The sequence below is a fragment of the Pelodiscus sinensis genome, chromosome 1, assembly GCF_052426305.1.
Source record: "Pelodiscus sinensis isolate ZL-2025 chromosome 1, ASM5242630v1, whole genome shotgun sequence".
In the NCBI taxonomy this organism is placed as follows: Eukaryota; Metazoa; Chordata; order Testudines; family Trionychidae; genus Pelodiscus; species Pelodiscus sinensis.
This window is the reverse complement of record NC_143052.1, coordinates 145,846,772-145,866,563: the sequence shown is the minus strand read 5'-3', so window position 1 is coordinate 145,866,563 and position 19,792 is coordinate 145,846,772. Positions and strand designations below refer to the sequence as shown.

The window sequence follows — 19,792 nt, the reverse complement described above, 5'->3', positions numbered from 1 at the left end:
TATACGACCATTTCTGGGGTTAGAGAGTGGTGGATTTGTTGTTTGCTCACCATGGCACAGAGAGGAAGGAGAAATTCTGGCCAAGCACACTGAGATAAACTATTACTCTGGTGAAAAGTGCCATAAGATCTTTAAGATAAAGACAGGACTTTGGTTTTCAAGGTCTTATCCAAAATATCCATGAATACAAAATGGCATGTAGCTTGACCTATCCACAGTGAAAGCTCTGAATTGACTTAAAGAGATGTAAGCTTTTGGCTGCAGGAGCTCTACATCTTTAGCATCTGATACTTAGGGTATCTCTATTCAGCTCAGTAAGCTTGGATCTGTGTGTCTTGCATCTATGGACTTAATCTTTCCAAGCTTCAGCACCCATGATGCATTGGAAACCCAGGCCTCATGAATATGCTGACATGTCCATGCTCCGCTGCACAGACCACAGTCAGAATTTCAGCTTCTTTGGGCTTATGCCACCACATATATTCCAGGGTTCCAAATTCCTACCACCTTCACCAGCTGTCACTACCCTAAGGCATGGTTCCTGATTGCTTAGGGGCAAATTTATTTGTCCATCCTGTGGGAGCTAAGTGTTTTGTGTGGTAAACCATTTTGTGTCTGTACATTCCCAGCAGATAGAGTCATCAACACTTCTACTCGCTTTGTTAGTCCTATTTCAGAAATGAGGCAGAGCAACTCCAAAACACTGGTGGACATTTAAGCAGCAGTTTTTGACCTGCCAAAGGCACCTAGGTGATGCTGTTCATGCCTACTACATTAGCTGCACATTCCACATATGTAGCCTTTTGCTTCTGGAGCGGGGCCACAAGCAGACTGATGGCCTACAATATTACGCACTCTGGGATGACCAGCAGTGGCTGTGCAACTTTTGCATGAAGAATTAGTTGTTCCTAGAGTTAGTGTTCACTTGCCCCATCCTTCAAGCATCATGACACCCAAATGAAGATATTATACCAGCCCAGAAGTGGGTAACTACAGCCATCTAGAAGCTGGGTATACCAGATTGCAACAGATCCATTGCTAACCAGTTTGAAGTTGGCAAACCAACTGTGGGTGTTGTGGCAAAGGCTTATGAGGCCATCAAAAATCTGATGTACCCAAAGATAGGGGAAATTACAACTGTTCCTGAAATAATTGCTGGGTTTAAGAGAATGGGCTTTCCAAACTATGCTGGGGACAGTGATGGAACTCATGTGCCTGCAGTTTGCCCTCTGCAAAGAGCACACGTGTGTCACTGCAAAGAGTACATATCGTAGGTCCTGGTCAACTCCTGGGGCAGATTCACAGACACTGGCAGAATGTATGATTTTAGGGAGTTACAGAAATCAGGAATTTATCTTCACGCAGAAGCTGGAACATTATTTCCACGGAATGACATTGCTTTCAATGGAATCATTGACCCTACTGTTATTCTAGGGGACACTGTTGACCCTCTGTTGCCAGGGCTTATGAAGCCACACCTTGATTTCAGAGGACCTGGGAAAAGTTTCAGCTACACACTCAGCAGCTGTAGGATGGTGATGGAATATGCATTTGGTAGATTTTGTTGATGATGCCTTCAAAACTACTTTGATGCCAGTGTCATCAATGAAATCTGCATTACTGGGGCCTACTGTGTTCTACATAAGGTCTGCATGGACAAGGGGGAACTTTTTAATCCAGCAGTGGACTCAAGACACTGATGTATTTCTGAATGGTGCACATAGCCATATAGTGCACCTATCATCATGCAGCTGTGAGGGTCCAGTGGTTAAGGGATTGGACTTGAAATCCAATAGGGTTTCCCCACACAGATTCAAATCCTGCTCACAGTGAGACCTGTGTTTAAGGTGCTCCAGTAGCACAACTGGCTGGTGTGCAGTACTTATAGGGCAGTCTGGTGTTCTTGTATTCTATGACTGGTGCAGAATCCAGACACACTACAGCAATCAGATGTTTTGTTTGCCTGATTAAGTAGTTTGCATGGTCCCATGCCTAAGAAGGGAATGAAGTGATAATCTGAAATATTATTAAACACTTTTAACACCGCACATCATAAAGCTTGTCACTATCGCAAATTTAACACTTTACTTACACATAACTGTGGCAAACTGCCATTGTTTTATTGCCCATACCCACTCTATGCCCTATCCTTCACCATGGTGTAAGTGCTGTAAATTAGGGCGACTGTTCAAACTTGTACTTGTCCAGGCAGTACTGAATCAGGGAGCTGCAATGGGCTCTGTGGGGTCCTCTCTCACCACTCTGTAACATCAAGGCCTATATCTCTGAAGGGGGAATCCTTCCAATGCACATACTATTTCTGGGCACAAAAATCTAATGAATTTTCACTCATATTCATTTCATATGTACAAAAAAATCCCAGAAATATAAGGAAGAAAGAATAGGTTCAACTGCTTATATAATGGAGTTAAAGAAGAAACAATTAGGGTTAACTTGTCCCTGACTCTAGTTTCACACCTGGGTGATAGCACTAATGGGCCATGTCTTCACTACGTGGAAGATTGACGCTGCCCCATCAATCTTCTGGGATTGAATTTAGGGGGTCTAGTAGAGACCCACTAAATTGTACTCACCATGTGCTCTCTTCAGCACCAGTACACCTGCTCCTCATGAAGAGTAAGGGAAGCTGATGGGAGCATTTGCTCCCACTGGGCACCCACTGTGTGGACGGCATGGAAACATGATATAAAAGATACACTGACTCCAGCTACATAATTTATGTAGCTGGAGTTGCATATCTTACTTAGACCTTCTGATGTAGTGTAGACCAGGGTATCAGGTCTTGGCAGTTTAAAACGCTAACCCTTTTCTAATATGTAATGTGATTTCTCACCTCATAAAATTTCTCAGAAGGTGGGGCTGGGGTACTGTGCTCCTCAAGTTCAGGGGGTTTTGCTGGCTCATCTTTAGACTTCTCTTTAGAAGCTTTTGTCTTGGGCCCCTTGCTGTCTTCAGGAACTGGTATCTCCTTACCCTGTCCTTTCTTTTTACCCCCTGACTTTTCTTTCTTCTCTGCTTTCTTTTCTTCCTTTTGTCGTTCTTCCTCTAGTAGTCGATCTTGCTCTTCCTTCCAAGCCTGTTACAAAAATTTAAGACTTCAGGTAACTGTTTTTATCACAGATGCTGACTGTTCTATAATATACTCTCCATTTGCAGCTTTAATTCAGCCTCCTGAACTGGTTATGAATTTTGAGACAAAGTAAAATTTTGGAAAACACCTAAGTAACTTGAAAGTCAATGGGATTTTTCAGAATATTTTAATGTTTATAGAATTTCGTATGTTCACAGTATAACTCTCAATTCAGCTACAACTGTGAGTGTTCATAACTTTTACAAATTATGCATCTAGTTGCTCAAGTTAGGCACCCAGAAAATGTTTGTATTTTAGATGCCACTGCACTGATGGTTATTTTGAAGATAGTACATGACTTATTTGAACTCAAAAGCACGATAAGAAGAATGTTGAGGTGATCTTGTTTGAGATCATTTGTGTCTCATGAGAAAAGAAAGTCAGAAAGCAGAAGATTCTGGAAGTGAAAAGCTAGTGAGGCAAGTAGTATAGGATTTTGATTTGGTGGAACATCGGTTAGCCTTTTGTGGGAAGAGGGACTTGTATATTTTGGATCACCTCATCTCAGTAGAAAAGAGACCAATCTCCTCAGGGACAGGCTGGCTAAAGTAGTCAGGAGAGCATTAAACTAATAACAAAAGGAGAGGCTATAAAGAGGGAAGATATAAGAGTTAAGATAGCACAAAATTGGGATGTTGGAAACAAAATTAAGGAACACAAAGAAACGAAGAGAAGAAAGTCTTTAGCTTCTAATGCACAAAATATAGGAGTCTAGGTTACAAATAAGAGTAACTGGAATTCCTTATTTATGAGCATTAATTTGCTCTAGTTAGTATTAAAGTAACATGTTGGGATGTTTACCATGATTGGAATGTTAAAATCAATAGAAATGACCTACTTAAGAAGGAGCAAGGGTGCAAAAGGGAAATGGGAGTGGTACTGTATCAAATACTTGGATGTTGAGTGCTCCTGGATCAACATGCTACCATAGAAAGCACAACATGGGGTATTAGTAGGCAACTGGTTTAGACCACCAAATCACACTAAGGATTGGTTCCTTACATACCAATCTCTAATGTGTAGAGAAATATGCTGTATGGTTATTTGGGATTCAATCTCAGTGACATGCTACGGGGCTCACCGATGGGAGAAATTGGGAGAAAACATCCTGGGAATTTCATAGTAGTATAGATGACAAGTTCCTAACACAAAAATTCAAGAATTCAACAAGGGAGAATTCTATATTAGACTTTGTCCTACCAGATAAAGAGGAACTGATTACAGAACTAAAAATAATGGTAACTGAGATATAAGTTTTCATGATTTCATCACATTTATAATGTGCAAACAGAATAAAGTTGAGACTAATAATGTATACAGCCAGTGTTTTCATAGGGCCAATTTCATAAAGCTGAAAACAATTATGAGCCAAATCAGGTAGGAAAAAGATTTTAACTGGAAAAATGTGAAAGGTAATTGGGAATTGTTTAGATGCCACAAAACCACAATCTCACAATTGAAGATGAATTCTGTATTGTTTAAGAAAAAACAAACAAACAAACAAAAAAACAAAACAAACAAACAAAAAAAACCCCAACCAATCTGGTTTAGAAGGGAAATGAAGGCAACTGTTAAATAACATAACAAATGGAAGAAAAGGGATGCTGGTAGTAATGAATGTAAATTGGATGTTAGGAATTATAGAAAATTGAGAAGAGATGCAAAGGGACATAGGAAATCCATAGCACACTGAGTAAAGGACTATAAAAATAAATTTGTTAAGTACTTTATGAACAAAAAAAATTCTAAAAACGGCATTGGTCAATTATCAGATTTAAATGGTAGAGTTATCAATAATAGGGATGATCTAGATGGTGCTTGGTCCTGCCGTGAGTGCAGGAGACTGGGCTTGATGATCTCTCGAGGTCCCTTCCAGTTCTAGTATTCTATAAGGGTACGTCTACACTACAACGTTAATTCGAACTAACTTAGTTCGAATTAGTTAATTTGAACTAAGCTAATTTGAACTAATGGATCCAGACTAAAAAACTAGTTCGAATTAGTGTTTTGCTAATTCGAACTAGCATGTCCACATTAAGTGGACCCTGAACAAGGCTTAAGGATGGCCGGAAGCAGTGCCGGCAGGGCATCAGAGCGTGGAGATGCTGTCTCAGGCTAGCCGAGGGCTGTGCATAAAGGGTCCCGACCCCCACCCCGGACAGACAGTTCTCAGGGGTGCCCCGCTTGCAAAGCAGTCCTGGCTTGGATTGCCCGGAGTACCCACACTGGGCACATCACAGCACTCGGCCATCAGACCGGCTGCACTTGCCGCAGGCTGCCATCTGGAGAGAGGGGCAATTGGGGGGCTGCAGGAGAGCTTCCACCCCCAGAAGCCCGCAGAGCCAGCCCAGTCCTCCCCATTGGGGGCGGGTACCCCATTCCTCCCTCACCTCCTTCCACTTACCCTTCCCTAGCCCCTCTTTTTGATGTACAAAATAAAGGACAATTGTGTTCAAAAATGGAATCTGTCTTTATTGAACAAAACTGGGGGAGACTGGGAAAAGGAAGTGGGAGAGGGGAAGAGAGAGGCTGGGAGAGGGAAGGGCAACTAAAATGATCAGGGGTTGGGAACAGGTCCCATATGAAGAGAAGCTAAAGAGACTGGGACTTTTCAGCTTAGAAAAGAGGAGACGGAGGGGGGACAGGATAGAGGTCTCTAAAAGCAGGCTGCTCGTGGGTGGCCAGGCTGGCAGCTCTCCTGCCCTAGCCAGCCACTTTCCTGTGCCTAGTGTGGAGGTTGTGGACGAGGTCCACGATGTCCGCACTAGCCCAGGTGGGTGTCTGCCTCTTGCGGTCCCGGGCAAGCTCCCGGGAGCCGCCAGCCTGGTCCTGGGAAGAGGGGGAGGGCTGGGGGGCATCGGGTGGGTGGCTCGATCTGTGCCAGGTGCAGGGTCTGCTGGCTGGGTGCTGGCAGGCTTGCACCTGGCACGGGCACTGTAGCCAGCCCGTGGCCCTTTAAGGGGTCCGGGGCCGGGAGGGGGGCAGACGAGTTTCCCTGGTGTTGGCCAGAGTGGCCACCAGGGAAACCTGGGGAGGGCTAGCCTCCCACTAGTTCGAATTAAGGGGCTACACACCCATTAATTCGAACTAGCAAGTTCGAACTAGGCTCAATCCTCGTAAAATGAGGTTTTCCTAGTTCGAACTAAGCGCTCCGCTAGTTTGAATTAAATTCGAACTAGCGGAGCGCTAGTGTAGCGCCTATGAAAGTTAGTTCGAACTAACGAACGTTAGTTCGAACTAACTTTGTAGTGTAGACATACCCTAATAGAGAAAAGGCAGAACTGGTCAATGGAAAAACAATGATGTAGTCATATCATGATTATATTATTTTCATTCTCCTAGGACAGGGGTGGGGAATCTTTTTTGGGTTGGGGGTCGCTGCTCCACAGAAAAATCAGTCAGGGGCTGCACATAAAAAACAAACCTCAGTGACATGGCCCCTGACTGAGAAGGAGAAAGACACTCACCACATTCTCCTTACACAGCAGAGCCCAGGCTAGTACATTATATATGTTCTAGCACTACAGGGGAGTCTGGAATGCCAGTGTGGGCTCCCCAGTGCTGGAGGGAGAGCCCTGAGCCTCGGGGGCTGGATCCAGGTAAACTGGGGGCTGCATCTGATCCCTGGCCTTAGGTTCCTCATCCCTGCTCTCGGATCCCTGGAGAAAGTCAAACAGCAGCTATCAAATTTAGACTACATTTTAAATCAGCAGGTCCAGATAACTTCATCTAGGGTGTGGTCTACACTAGGAGTTCAGGTTGAATTTAGCTGCATTAGGTTGATTATCTATACAATAAGTCATGCCACCAAGCCCATTCTGTTGACTTTAAGGGTCACTGAAGTTGATTTTGCTACTGCTTTTCACAAGGAGTAATGCAAAATTCTGCCTTGCACGGTCAAATTCATGGTAGTATAGACCCAGCATTGAGAAAGTTGAGTTTCTTGGCCTCTGGGAAGCCTCCCACAGTGCCCTGCTCTGACCATTCTGGCCAGAACTTGTGCTTCTATTGTGCTCCAGGTGAACAGGAAAAGCTCCAGGAAAGTCTGAATTTCATTTCCAGTCTGGCCACCATTGTGAGCACACCTCAGAGCAGGAAGCACACGTGAGCAGCACTCGTGGCCATAACTTCCATGAGTTAAAGTTCCATGGATACCAGTTCCCAGTGGTATGAAAAAAGCACCAGCATGGAACATATAAATGATCTTGGACTTCATCAGGTATGGGGAGAGGAATCCATTCTCTCAGAGCTCTGAAACAGCAAAAGAAATGCCAATATTTATGCAAAGATACCAAAGTGCATGGTGAAGAAAGGATACTCCAGGAACACCCAGCAATGCTGTATTAAAATAAAGGCACTGAAGCAGTCCTATCACAAAACAAAAGAGGCAAATGAATGGTCTGGTGCATTACTGCAAACATGACGGTTCCACGACAATCTGCATTGGTGGGATCCAACCAGCTTCCTAAGCCAGACCATGGAATCCGCCCAAGACACTCAAAGCAGCAGCATGGAGGGCAGTGTGGTGGTGAAGGGGGAGGAGGAAAATGACCAGCCAGCAAGTGGCAAGAGCGAAGAACTTTTCATCACTTTGGAGATAATTCCCTTTTCCCAGGATCTCTCACAGTTGGGTACTAATCCTGGGGAGGGGACTTTTGGTGAGTTCACAATATTTTTCTTGCTACATGCGGGTTAAGACTATTGGATGTCATGTATGGCGTACTCTGTGCTGACACAGCATGGCAGGCCTGGAACAGCTTGTTAACATGTCTGGAAATGGGGTGGGAATCCTCCCTGCATATCTCTATGAAGCTCTAAGATGGGAACTCTTTGATCCTTCACACAAGGCTTCTGAGGCAGCCGCTTTATTCCGTCCTCCACTGTTGGACACCTTCCCATGCCAAACAAGCAGTAAGTGGCCTGGTGTCATTGCAGCACAAAGCACTGCAGCATAAGGCCCAGTTTCTGGCCACATTTAGTCAGCATCAGCTCCCTTTCAATCTTTGTGATTCGGAGAAGACTGATATCTTGCATGGCAACCAGGATAAAGGAGGAGGGGAAGCTATTAGCTGCTCCCACTGCTGCTAGCATGGATGGCTCAGCCTCTGGCACCTCCTCTCTCCCTTCTGCCCTCCCACCCACAGGTTTCTGTGGGATGAGAAAGTAGCACTCTCCAGGGAAGCGGGGTAGGGCAGACAAAGGAGGGAAGCCATGTGAGTCACCCTGTTTCCCCCTCCCACCCACAGGATCGTGTCCTGGCAAGTCCCTTACCATGCCTGTCTCCAAACTACCTGAGTCCAGATGTTTCCTTGAGAACTTTGTTGTGTATCCGCTATACAGTGGCTGCTTGTAAGCATAACTTTGGCTTTGCACAGAACATGCCTCCATTGTCTTTAGGGAGACCTTCACTGAATGTTAACACATTAGGTTTTAGGCTCCACAATTTATCTCCTGTAATATGCGCCCTTGTAAAGTTAATTTCAGAGCGAACAACAGGAAGCTTGCTGCATACTCCCCCAGCTCCAGCAGTTGTCCGGCTTGCACAAATTCACAAGTGAAAATGGACAAGGGAAGACACGTTTAAGGAAATGGGTTGGAGGAATGCATTCCTGAAGGAGATACAAATGGAGAGGCAGGACAGGATAGCAGAGCGGCAAGAAAAAGGAAAGCGTGCAGGCAACTGCAAGCGAAGTAACAGGAGAATGTCTTTTTGTCCCTGATGGCTGGGATGGAGAGCCGGGTGGTGAGCCTGGAGAGGTACCCCCCTCCACCCCATGCAGAAAACTTTCTCTTCTCACTCAGTTCCATAGTCTCCACCTTCAGGGGCCCCAGGGAATGCAGGAGGGATGACTCAAAGGCAGCCTCATAGTCAACATCCAGGGCCTCAGGAGTCAGAAGGCTGTTTTTCTCGCGTTTCTGACCGCTCCTCCCCTTGGATCCCTCCATGGACTTTTCTGTCCAGGCTGTCTTCTGTAAAAACACACGATCTCTGAAAAAACAGTCTGTTTATTGCTTATATTGCAGAGGGTGGGCTGGGGGATTACAGGCAAACACAGTGAATGCAGGGGCATCTCACAGAGCAACGTCCATGACTCTCCAAACTGGCCATTCATAAAACCTTCTTTCAAAACCTCTCTGATTTGTATTGCCCCATTTGCACTTCTTATCTTGGTGTCTGACTGCTCAAAATCTCTGGGTAGGTACTCTGCCTCAGCCCCTCCCACCCTGCCAGATAACGTTCACCCTTGCTTTCACAAATATTATAGAGCACACAGTAGGTTGCCATCACAAATGGAATGTTGCATTCGCTGAGGTCTAATCGAGTCAGTAGATTCCTAAACCTTCCTTGAAATGCTCAAAATCACACTCAACCACCACCGAATGTGAATGAACTTGCTCAGCTTGTACTTGAACTGCTCCTTACTGGGGTCCAGGTGGCCCATGTACAGGTTCATGGAGTAGGCTAGGTTGCCAAAGATCACTATTGGCATTTCTACCTCTCCGATTCTAATTTTCCAGCCTGTAAAAAAAAGTTCCAGCTTGCATCTTTTGGGAGAGCCAGGAGTTCCTAAAGATGTGCATGTCATGCATCTTTCCCAACCATCCCACGCTGATGTTGGTGAAATGGCCCTTGTGATCTCCCAGTGCCTGCAACATCAGCGAGAAGTACCCTTGTGGTTTATGTACTCCTTGGCAAGGTGGTCAGCCCAAAATGGGGATGTGCATTCCATCTATTGCCCCACTGCAATTAGGGAACCCCATCGCAGCAAAGCCCTCCTTTATGGTATCCATGTTTCCCAGAGTCAATACCCTCCACAGTAGAATGGTATTGATTGCTTTGGCTATTTGTATAACAACAGGCCCCAATGTAGATTTCCTCATTCCAAATTGATCCCCAACTGACCAGTAGCTGTCTTGCGTTGCAAGCTTTCACAGGGCAATTGCCATGCACTTCTCCATGTCAGAGCAGGTCTCATTTGGGTGTCCCTGTGCTTCAGGGTGGGGAAAAGCCATTTGCAAAGTTCCATGAAAGTGACCTTGTGCATTCAGAAGTTTTGCAGCCACTGCTGATCATCCTATACCTGAAGCACTATGCGGTCCCCCTCTCTGTGCTTGTTTCACACACCAAAACCAGAATTCCATTGTTTCCAGAGGATTGAATGCTGGCTGTTTCCAATTTGCTCAATGCTAGGGCTTGCCTGTACAGCGTGCCCGTGGTACCCAGAGATGGAGATTCTTCCTTGTCCTCTTCCTGGTGGAGTGACATACTTGTGCCCTTGAAACAGTGCACCATCAGACACATGAAACTTTGATGAACAACAAGATTCACTGGGGTGATGTTTATGGTTGCACTGCTATGGCATCTGCATGGGTAACTAGGGCCAAAAAAGGTGCAAAAAGATTGCAAGTGCATTATGGGATGTTGACAACATGAACCCAGAACCACCCGTTGCACGGTTTTGATCCCAGTGTACATAGGGAGCATAACCCAGAATGCAAAGTTGCATCACTCAAGTCAACAGCAATCTCCCTAATGGAGACGCGCTACTTCAAACTATGTTGAATTCTTGTGCACAGTGCGGACATGGACCTTTGACTTACAAAATTGTGACACAATAAATGTGACCTTATCTCATAGTGTAGACATGGCCTAAGAAAAACAATAAGGATTCCTGTAGCACCCTAAAAACGAAACAGATTTATTTGGGTATAAGCTTCTGTTGGTCCCACAAAAGCTTATGCTCAAATACTTCTGTTAGGTGTCACAGGATTCCTCATTTTTTTTTGCTTATATCTAAGGGTGTGTCTAGACTACATGCCTCCTTCGACGGAGGCATGTAGATTAGCCAGATCGGAAGAGGGAAATGAAGCCGCGATTAAAATAATCGCGGCTTCATTTAAATTTAAATGGCTGCCCCGATCTGCCGATCAGCTGTTTGTCGGCAGATCGGGGGAGTCTGGACGTGATGCCCCGACAAAGAAGCCTTTCTTCATCGGCACAGGTAAACCTGGTTTCACGAGGCTTACCTGTGTCGATGAAGAAAGGCTTCTTTGTCGGGGCATCGCGTCCAGACTCCCCCGATCTGCCGACAAACAGCTGATCGGCAGATCGGGGCAGCCATTTAAATTTAAATGAAGCCGCGATTATTTTAATCGCGGCTTCATTTCCCTCTTCCGATCTGGCTAATCTACATGCCTCCGTCGAAGGAGGCATGTAGCCTAGACACACCCTAAGAGTTTAAAGATCTGGATGAGGAAATTGTTGGCTCATTAATGAGGATTTTTAATATTTTGAACACCAGGAAAGTTCCGGAAGACTGTTGTGCCAATATTTAAAATGGGTAAATGATAGTATTGTCAATCTGACATCAATCCCAGGCAATGAAATACCTGATGCAGGACTTGATTAATAATGAATGAAAGGAGAATAATATAATCAACGCAGATTAATATAAGCTGATATCTGTTTTTATGAGATTACAAGATAGGTTAATAAAGGTAAAAGTGTTTGATGTAATAGGCATTTGATTGGTACCCTACTACATTTTGATGAAAAAACCCTAGAAAGATACAAAATTAACATGTTACACATTAGATGGATTAAAAGCTGGCTAACAGATAGGACTCAAAATGTAATAGTAAATGGGGAATCATCATCATCAAACTGATGTGTTTCAAGTGTGGTTCTGCAGGGGTTGGTCCTTGCCCCAACACTTTACAACACTAGTATTAATGACTTGGAGGAAAACATAAGAACATCAGCGATAAAATTTGCAGATGACACAAAATTAGGGTAATGGTAGATACTCAAGAGAACAGGTCTCTGATACAGAGCAATCTGAATCTCTCAGTGTACTGGGTGTGTACAATGTACATTTAAAATGGCTAAATTTAAATGAATATTTTTAAGAGTAAAGAATGTAGGCCACATCTTGACAAACAGTGACTCTGAAAACTATTTGGGGGTTATGATGGCTGATCAGATGAACATGAGCTGCAAATGTGCTACTGTGGCCAAATGGGCTAATGAAAAACTTCTATGCATAAAGAGGGGAATTTTAAATAAGAGTAAAGATGTTATTTTGCCTTTGTATTTGAGATGGGTGTGACTGCTGCTGAAATACAGTGTCCTGTTCTGTTGCCCACAATTCAAGACTGATGTTGATAAACTGGAGAAAAACCCTCCAGAGAAGAGACATGAGAATTAGATTTGAAAACATGCTTTATATGGAGAAACTAAATATATTGAGCTCTTTGAGTCTAATAAAGAAACTGTGAAGGGGGGACTTGATCAGATACATATCTACACGGGAAACTAATATTTAACAAAGGGTTCTTCAATCTAGCAGAGAAAGGCATAACATGGTGTAATGGCTGTAAGACAAATTCAGACTGGAAATAAGGCGATATTTAAGAATAATTAACCATTGGAACAACTTACCACCAGTTGTGGTAGATTAACCATCACTGACAATTTTTAAATCAAGGTTTTATGTTTTTCTAAAAGATCTTCTGGAGGAATTATTTTGGGAAAATTTTCTGGCCCATGATTTACAGGTCAGACTACATGATTAAGGTTCCTCTTGCTCTGTGTTCAGCCCTGGCCTTGATCAGTAGGGAGTAAGGGACTGTGATGTGGTCAGTAAGAACCCCTGCCTAGTCCCCCACAGCAGCTCATGGAAGGCTTAGGGAAATCATCAGAGTGCTGCATGGTGAGGAACTGAGAATGGGGTCTGCCATTTGGAGCATTAGCAGGGATGTGTCAGTCCGTCTGTCCATCCTGGTCGGGGAAGGGGAAGGAATACAGGGTGAAAGGGCCCAGCCCCAGTGTGGAAATTGGGAGAGATCAGATCCACAGCTTAAAGCATGAGCAGATGCTTTTGGGGCCGTCTATACATCCCCATAGCCAGACATGGCCCCCTCACACACCCGAGTGCTCCTGCCAGGGCATGAATCCCTCAACACTCCAATCCTTCTGCTGTCATAAACAACCCAGTCCCTCCACCTGCTAGGCCACTCACCCTGATCCCTTCTGCTACACAGAATCATAGAATACTAGAACTGGAAGGGACCTCGAGAGGTCAAAAAGGCCAGGGCCCCATCACACAACCCAATCTACCAACTGGGAAAACACTATTGTACTTTTGGTTTTCTTGTCTGACCTTGAGGGAGCCTTCTCTGATAAAAAGATTTTTTTCTGGAAGTTCCGGTGTGACCTCTGCTCTACTGTCTGGTCTTGATGCACTGCCTTTGAGACATGAGAGGGGAAGAATAAGTATGTCACATAATAAAATAAAATAAATATAAATAAAACAAAAAAGTCTGGCTCAGTACAAAGGCCAGGATGAATTCTCCTTTTAAAATCCTTGTTTCTTTGGCCAGAAGATCAGAAGGACAGATATTCTGGTGTTTCACTGTTATTATTTAATTGTATTACAATTCAATGGAAAAACCTTACACCAATGGAGAATTAAGGTTGTTTATTGGTATGTTGTTCTATTGCAGAATGCTGAGTTGAGTAAAACTCAAACTTTTGAGGACTGGGAATCAGTTTTCTGGATTAAAAATGGATTAAAATGGAAAAATGGAAAAAATTGATTGAAAAGGAAAAATACCAACTTTTTATTTTCTTAGGAGATGCAGCATTTTTGCTAGTGGAGGCAATAGGTATATCCTCAGAAGCTAATTTAAGGGCCTCTTGTTCCTTAGCAATTTTTTCTTCCTGATACTTGGCTTCTTCCTTTGTCACCCAGTCTTCAATTGAATTGGCTACCAGTTCCAGATAGTTCCTGAAAAGAACCACATTCCTTCTATTAACCGTGAAAATACTGTGTTAATTAATATGATAACATAAAATAATCACTTTTTCATTTTGCCTTTTACTACAGAGCTGGGGTCGGCAATGTACAGCACACATGCCATCAGTGGCACGCAAGCTCATCTTGAGTGGCATGTGGCCTAGCCAGTGGGGCTGAACCTTCCCCTCCAGCCACCCTCATCCCAGCCCATGCTGGCAATCCAGCATCGTGCCCCCCTGCAAGATTGGAGCCTTCGCTGGCTTCCGGGGGTGGGGGAAGGGGAGCCTTGAAGCTCCACACTGCATCTGGTTTACAGAGAAGCGTGCGTGAATGGCTGCTTCCGTCCCCACAGGAAAAGCCAGAGTGGAGCCCAGGGCAGGAGGCCAAGCAGGGCACATGGTGGAGAGACCCCCCCCCCAGGAGAGTGGCAGGGTCCAGGGCAGGAGCGTTAAATCTTGGCACGCCACTTCAGAAAGGTTTCTGACCCCTGCTATAGAGAGTCTTGGTTTTCTAGTTGCTATCTGAACACTTTATCATAATTTTTAGGAGTTGGGTAGCATTTACCAGGGTTATTTTTCTGTATGGGAATATTTTTTAAATCTTTGCCTTACTAAACTTCGCTCACTACATTTTGGCTGTGTCTACACTGCACCCCTTTTCTGGAAAAGGAATGCAGATTAGACACATCGGAATAGCAAAATCTGCGGGGGATATTTAAATACTTTCAAGTAGGAATAAAAGATCCTCCGGAAAAGGGCTTATTTTCCGGAGAATCACGTCTAGATTGGCGCTTTTCTCCGGCTTATCCCCAAGCCGGAAATAAGCGACAGCCATGTTAATTCAAATACCGTGGGGGGATATTTAAATCCCCCGCGGATTTTGCTATTCCAAAGTGTCTAATCTGCATCCCTTTTCCGGAAAAGGGGTGCAGTGTAGACACAGCCCCAATGTTTAACATTTTAGCTCTCTTTCTGCAAAAACATCATCCACCAAAAAAAGTCCAGCTAGCTACAAATCACCATCATTCATTCAACTTTAACAAGGGTCAGTAAGAAGAGTCAGAAATCTGATGGTTTATAATTCCATTGACTTCACTAGAGTTACTTTTGATTTATACTGATTGGCCTTAGCATTTAATTATATCCACGTTAGAACTCTCTGTATCTGCAGCACCAAAGAGCAGATTTGTCTCAACTAATCTTGAAGCCAAATCAGGAAAACAGAGGGAGAACCAGGTGAACATCTCCAGTGACCTGTTGTGATGTGTGCCCCCAAATCAATCAGTCATTCACATATGTGGACAAGTGAAGGCCTTGTCTCTGCAGGTGAACTATTACCACTGAGAGTCATTTAGTAATCAGGATGCTTGCTTATGTCAATTCATGCAGCTCACAGGAAATATCTGTTTCATGGTCATGGTCAATGGCCTTCAGGACCAATTCCAAAATCCTCACATGCATTCTCCACATTCAGTCACCACATTTCAGAAGTGCTTTTCCATTGCCAGGCTTTCCGTGCCCATTTGAAGCTAACAACCGAAAAAAATATATTACCTGAATCCAACATCAGTGTGAAGTGCAATATCCCAGGATTCCTTGCACTGACGATGTTTGTTCATTGGATTATGAAGAACTATAAGCAGAGAGTTATCTTGGGTATGGTAATAGGAATCAATACACCTGTACTGTTGGGTTGCATTGTGTAAAACCTGAAAATGAAAAGCAATTAATACTTAAGACACATCCTCCATACAGTCAAATGGCAAGCCCAACTGCTACAAGAGGATTTTATTGTGCACCACTGACAGTGTGTCCATAACGCAAAGGAAGGCTTTGCCTTTCCACACAGGTGCTACAGAAGTGCTGCCAAAAATGATGCTAAGGTATGGCAGAGAGTATACTGCTGTCCCTATAGAAAATGAAATGATATGTACCAATTTTAATGAAGCAATTTAATTACTACACTGGATCAGAAAAAGGAAGTTTTTACAAGATTTCATTTTCATTTTGTGTTGGAATTTTGTTTTCATGGACATTTTATAACCAGTTCTGTCAATTACTATCTGTGTTACAGATGTTAAGGTCCACTATGTTAACAGGAATTTCCCATATACTGTAATATAGGACCAGATTGTACCTCTCTTTTACATGTGCGGAGAGTGTGGTGGGAAGAATGCAAAGAGCTAAGCAGAATTTCAGCTTCTGCTACACAAGAGATCACAGGGGGGCTGCGCCATCTCTACTTCCCTTGTGGTTCATGTCAGAATGCCTCCTGTTACCATCTGGGGTAATAGAACTCTGGGATATTCCTAATCCCAGTGTAAAGTAAGGAAAGAACAGATCACAATACATTTGTAGTAGTGCACTCTGATTCATCTTTGAAATGAATGGAGATACCTATCTCCTAGAACTGGAAGAGACCTTGAAAGGTCATTGAGTCCAGTCCCCTGCCTTCACAGCAGGACCAAGGACCATCCTGGACAGATTTCACCCCAGATCCCTAAATGGCCTCCTCAAGGAATGAACTCACAACCCTGGCTTTAGCAGGCCAATGCTCAAACCACTGAGCTATCCCTTTCCCTGAAAGACAGGGCTTGGATAATCCTGGGGAAGGCACTTCAGGTGAATTCCATCACTTTTCCTATATAACATGTGGGAGCAAGCAGTGGGCTGCGAGGGGCTGCGTGCTCCTCACTTGGCTTTCTCAGCCTGGGGGTCACCCAACAGCCTGTGCACGGGGTGGGTGCAAATGGAGTGCCAGTCCAGAGCACTCAGCCCCATGATGCTCTCACAGAGGAACACCTTACTCCTTCTCACAAGGTTCCTGGAGAGGCCTGCCTTACTCTGGCCTCCGTGGTGGGACACCTTCCCATGACAAGCCTGCACTCGGGCAGCATCCTCTCCTGGTCAAATGCAGTAGTGCAGAGGAGACTGATCCCCTGCACAGGAACCTGCCAGGGTGAGGAAGAGAAGGGGACCCTAGTAGCACACTCTCTGACAAGTGGCCTCTGCCGCTCACACACACCATCTCCAACCTTCCCACTCTAGCGGCCAGAGAGATAAGTTCTCTTTCTGCAGGACGCTGCCAGTGCCAGACCCAGTGTGTGCGGGACACAAAGAAGCCAAGCCACACCATCCCCCACTCCCGCCCACAGGCTCCTGGCCTGGATGGAACCTTCCAAATCCTGAGGATAAGGAGGCAGTGGGGGTAGTGAGTCTATCCTGGGACGTCTGTGCCCCTGCAAGAAAGTGGCTGCAGACAAGGCAACTGAGGCCCTTGTTTGAAGCACATGGCCATTGTTTGAACCAAGACCTTTGGTGTTGGCTCAGAGATATGGGCTAGGCTTCATGCACAGTATCTCCTGGGATGACTGCCTTTGTAACTTTTCTTCACAGTTGGGCCAGCTGCGAGCATGGTGTGTTGACCACCTCCAATGTCATCTTCCTGACTCCATGGGATCTGCAGCAGAAAGCACACCAGGGAAGACCTGCTGTGGGACCAGATGGCTTGCCTCCAGTCCATCTGGGGATTTGATGAGGAGTTCCAGAAGTGCTCCACTGACTGCCAGGAGTGCTGGGCAGACTGGGAGCAGTGGAAGGTCATGTGGGAGCAGCTATCATGCCAGCACGAGGCCATGTGCTCCTCCATAACATGACTGCATGTATGGAGTGGGCCTCCAGCAACACTCCCACTCCCTCAACTCTCTGCCCAATTTCCCACCCAACTCCCTGCTCCCCCTCAATTTCCTGGACCAGCCCCCTGGCTTTGTCTCCTAGCCTCCCAGGGGCTGCCAGGGTCCCCCAAACACATGGCAGTGGGACCGCCTGAGCAGTTGAAGCCTCTTGAGGTAACAGAGGCAGGTACCAGTCCCAGCCCCATTCCTGAGCCCCTTTGCCCCCTTCATCATCCTCCTTCCCTCTCCCCCATTCCAGGTTCTTTCCCCAGTCCCTCCCTGTTTTATATCCCCCAAATAAAAAATCAGAGTTGTTTGTTCAAACAAAAAGGCTTCTTTATTTGGTCTGCAGGGGAGGAGGGAAGGTGGGGAGGGAGGGATGGGCAAGGAAAGGCAGAGAGGGGCAATGAAGGGATCCCTTGTGGAGAGGCCAGGGGGAGAGTCTCACAACTCTTTCTTAAAGCCTCCTGAAACTCTTTCTCAAGGCCTCCTGGATGAGCACTGCCTCCTGATGTGCTCTGGTGATAGCACTGGTGTCTGGCTGCTCATAAGCCCTGGCCAGCTGCTCAGCTCTGCTCCCCACCCCAGTGGAAAAGTCTCCCCCTTGCTCTCACATGTGTTGTGGGGCACACAGCATGCTGCCAGGACCTTTGGGATACTGCAGTTGCTGAGGTCCAGGTGGGTGAGGAGACTTCTGAACGTCCCCTTTAGGAGGCTGAAGGCACACTCCACCACCATGCAGCACCTGCTGAGCCTGGTGTTGAAGTTCTCCTTGGTGTGGTCCAGGCTGCCTATGTAGGGCTTCATCAGCCAGGGTAGAAAGGGGTAGGCTGCATCACTGAGGATGCATATAGGCATATCTACATCCCCAACCCTGATACTGTGGTTGAGGAAAAAAGTGCCGGCGTCCATTCTCTGGAACAGGCTTGAGTTCCAGAATATGTGCGTGCTGTGTGCCTTCCCTGACCAGCCAATGTAAATGTCCATGAACCGGCCTTTGTGGTCCACCAGGGCCTGCAGCACCATTGAGAAGTACCCCCTGCAGTTTATACAGTCTGAAGCATGAGGTCGGGGGTGAAGATGGGGATGTGGGTGCCATCTATGGCCCCTCCCCTGCGGTCGGGAAAGCCATCAATGGCATTCCCCAGAGAGATGACCCACTGCAGCAAAATGGTGTTGATAGCCTTGACTATCTGCACGATCATGGCTTCAACCGTGGATTTCTCCATGCCAAACTGGTTCCCATGGAGCGGTAGCTGTCCAGTGTGGAGAGCTTCCATGGGGTGATGACAACAAGCTTCTGCAGGGGGATGGAGGGTCTCATGCGGGTGTCCCATGACCAGAGGGCAGTGGCGAGCCATTTGCAGAGCTCGAGGAAAGTGGCCTTCTGCATGTGGAAGTTCTGGAGCCACTGCTGGTCATCCCATCCCTGCAGGACGATGCCGTCCCTGTGACGGATTTTTGCGGGTGCGAGCTCCTCGCTCTCTCCCCCTTCAGCTCCCGAGCAAGTCTGGGGAGGGGGCGGGGCCCTGCGAACCCACCGTCTGTGCTTGTCTCTCTGACCCCTACCCGGATCCTAGGGTTAACATCCGGGTGAGGGGGCGATCACCCCTCTGCCCCTAATGGCTGAGGGGGTTCGGCAGCCCCTTCATCGGGCCCCCCCTCCTCGGATTTGAGGGGAGGGGGAGTCGCAGTGTCGGCGCGGGGCCTGACCTTGGACCAATGTCCTCCTGCGGTCTTGGCCCCGCGGGTTTAAGGATTCAGGGGAATTGCTTGTAGGTAGTGATGATGAGGGGAAAGGGGAGTGGGGGACCCGGCCCTCCCTCTCCTCCGGGTCCCAGCCCGAGGCCCTAAGTGGCGGTTGGCGACCAGCTGTCGCCCTCCATGGCGGACGGGGCTGCTGCCCTCAACTCGCCCGCCCATGGGCGCCAAAAGGGCCCTGCCTCGGGCTCCTTCCACTCCCCGCTGACTTGCCTCAGTAGTGGAGCAAGGCTGGGGTCACTCACCATGCCGAAGTCGCCGGGCGCGTCCCAAGGCGAGCCGCCAACTGCCGAGCCCGTCTTTCCTTGTCGCCCGGAGGGTTGGGGGTTTGGTGCTCTTGGACGCCAGGGCGTCTGCCACTGCACTTCCCCCCCTCCTGCCGGGTCGTCCCCGGCCTTTGTGGTCGCT

The 19,792-nt window shown here is 46.4% G+C and overlaps 1 protein-coding gene across 8 annotated transcripts in view; it reads right to left on the bottom strand.

The window, feature by feature from the left end:
• The window catches only part of SPAG17 (sperm associated antigen 17), a 214,958-nt gene that overhangs the window by 80,431 nt on the left and 114,735 nt on the right, over window positions 1-19,792 (bottom strand). For all 8 annotated transcript variants that reach the window (XM_075904827.2, XM_075904833.2, XM_075904849.2 and 5 more), the window contains 4 exons: window positions 15,504-15,658; window positions 13,772-13,941; window positions 13,315-13,400; window positions 2,855-3,097 (listed from right to left, as the gene is read on the bottom strand). In XM_075904827.2, the coding sequence (XP_075760942.2) occupies window positions 2,855-3,097; window positions 13,315-13,400; window positions 13,772-13,941; window positions 15,504-15,658 (654 nt within the window). The remainder of the gene's footprint in view (window positions 1-2,854; window positions 3,098-13,314; window positions 13,401-13,771; window positions 13,942-15,503; window positions 15,659-19,792) is intronic.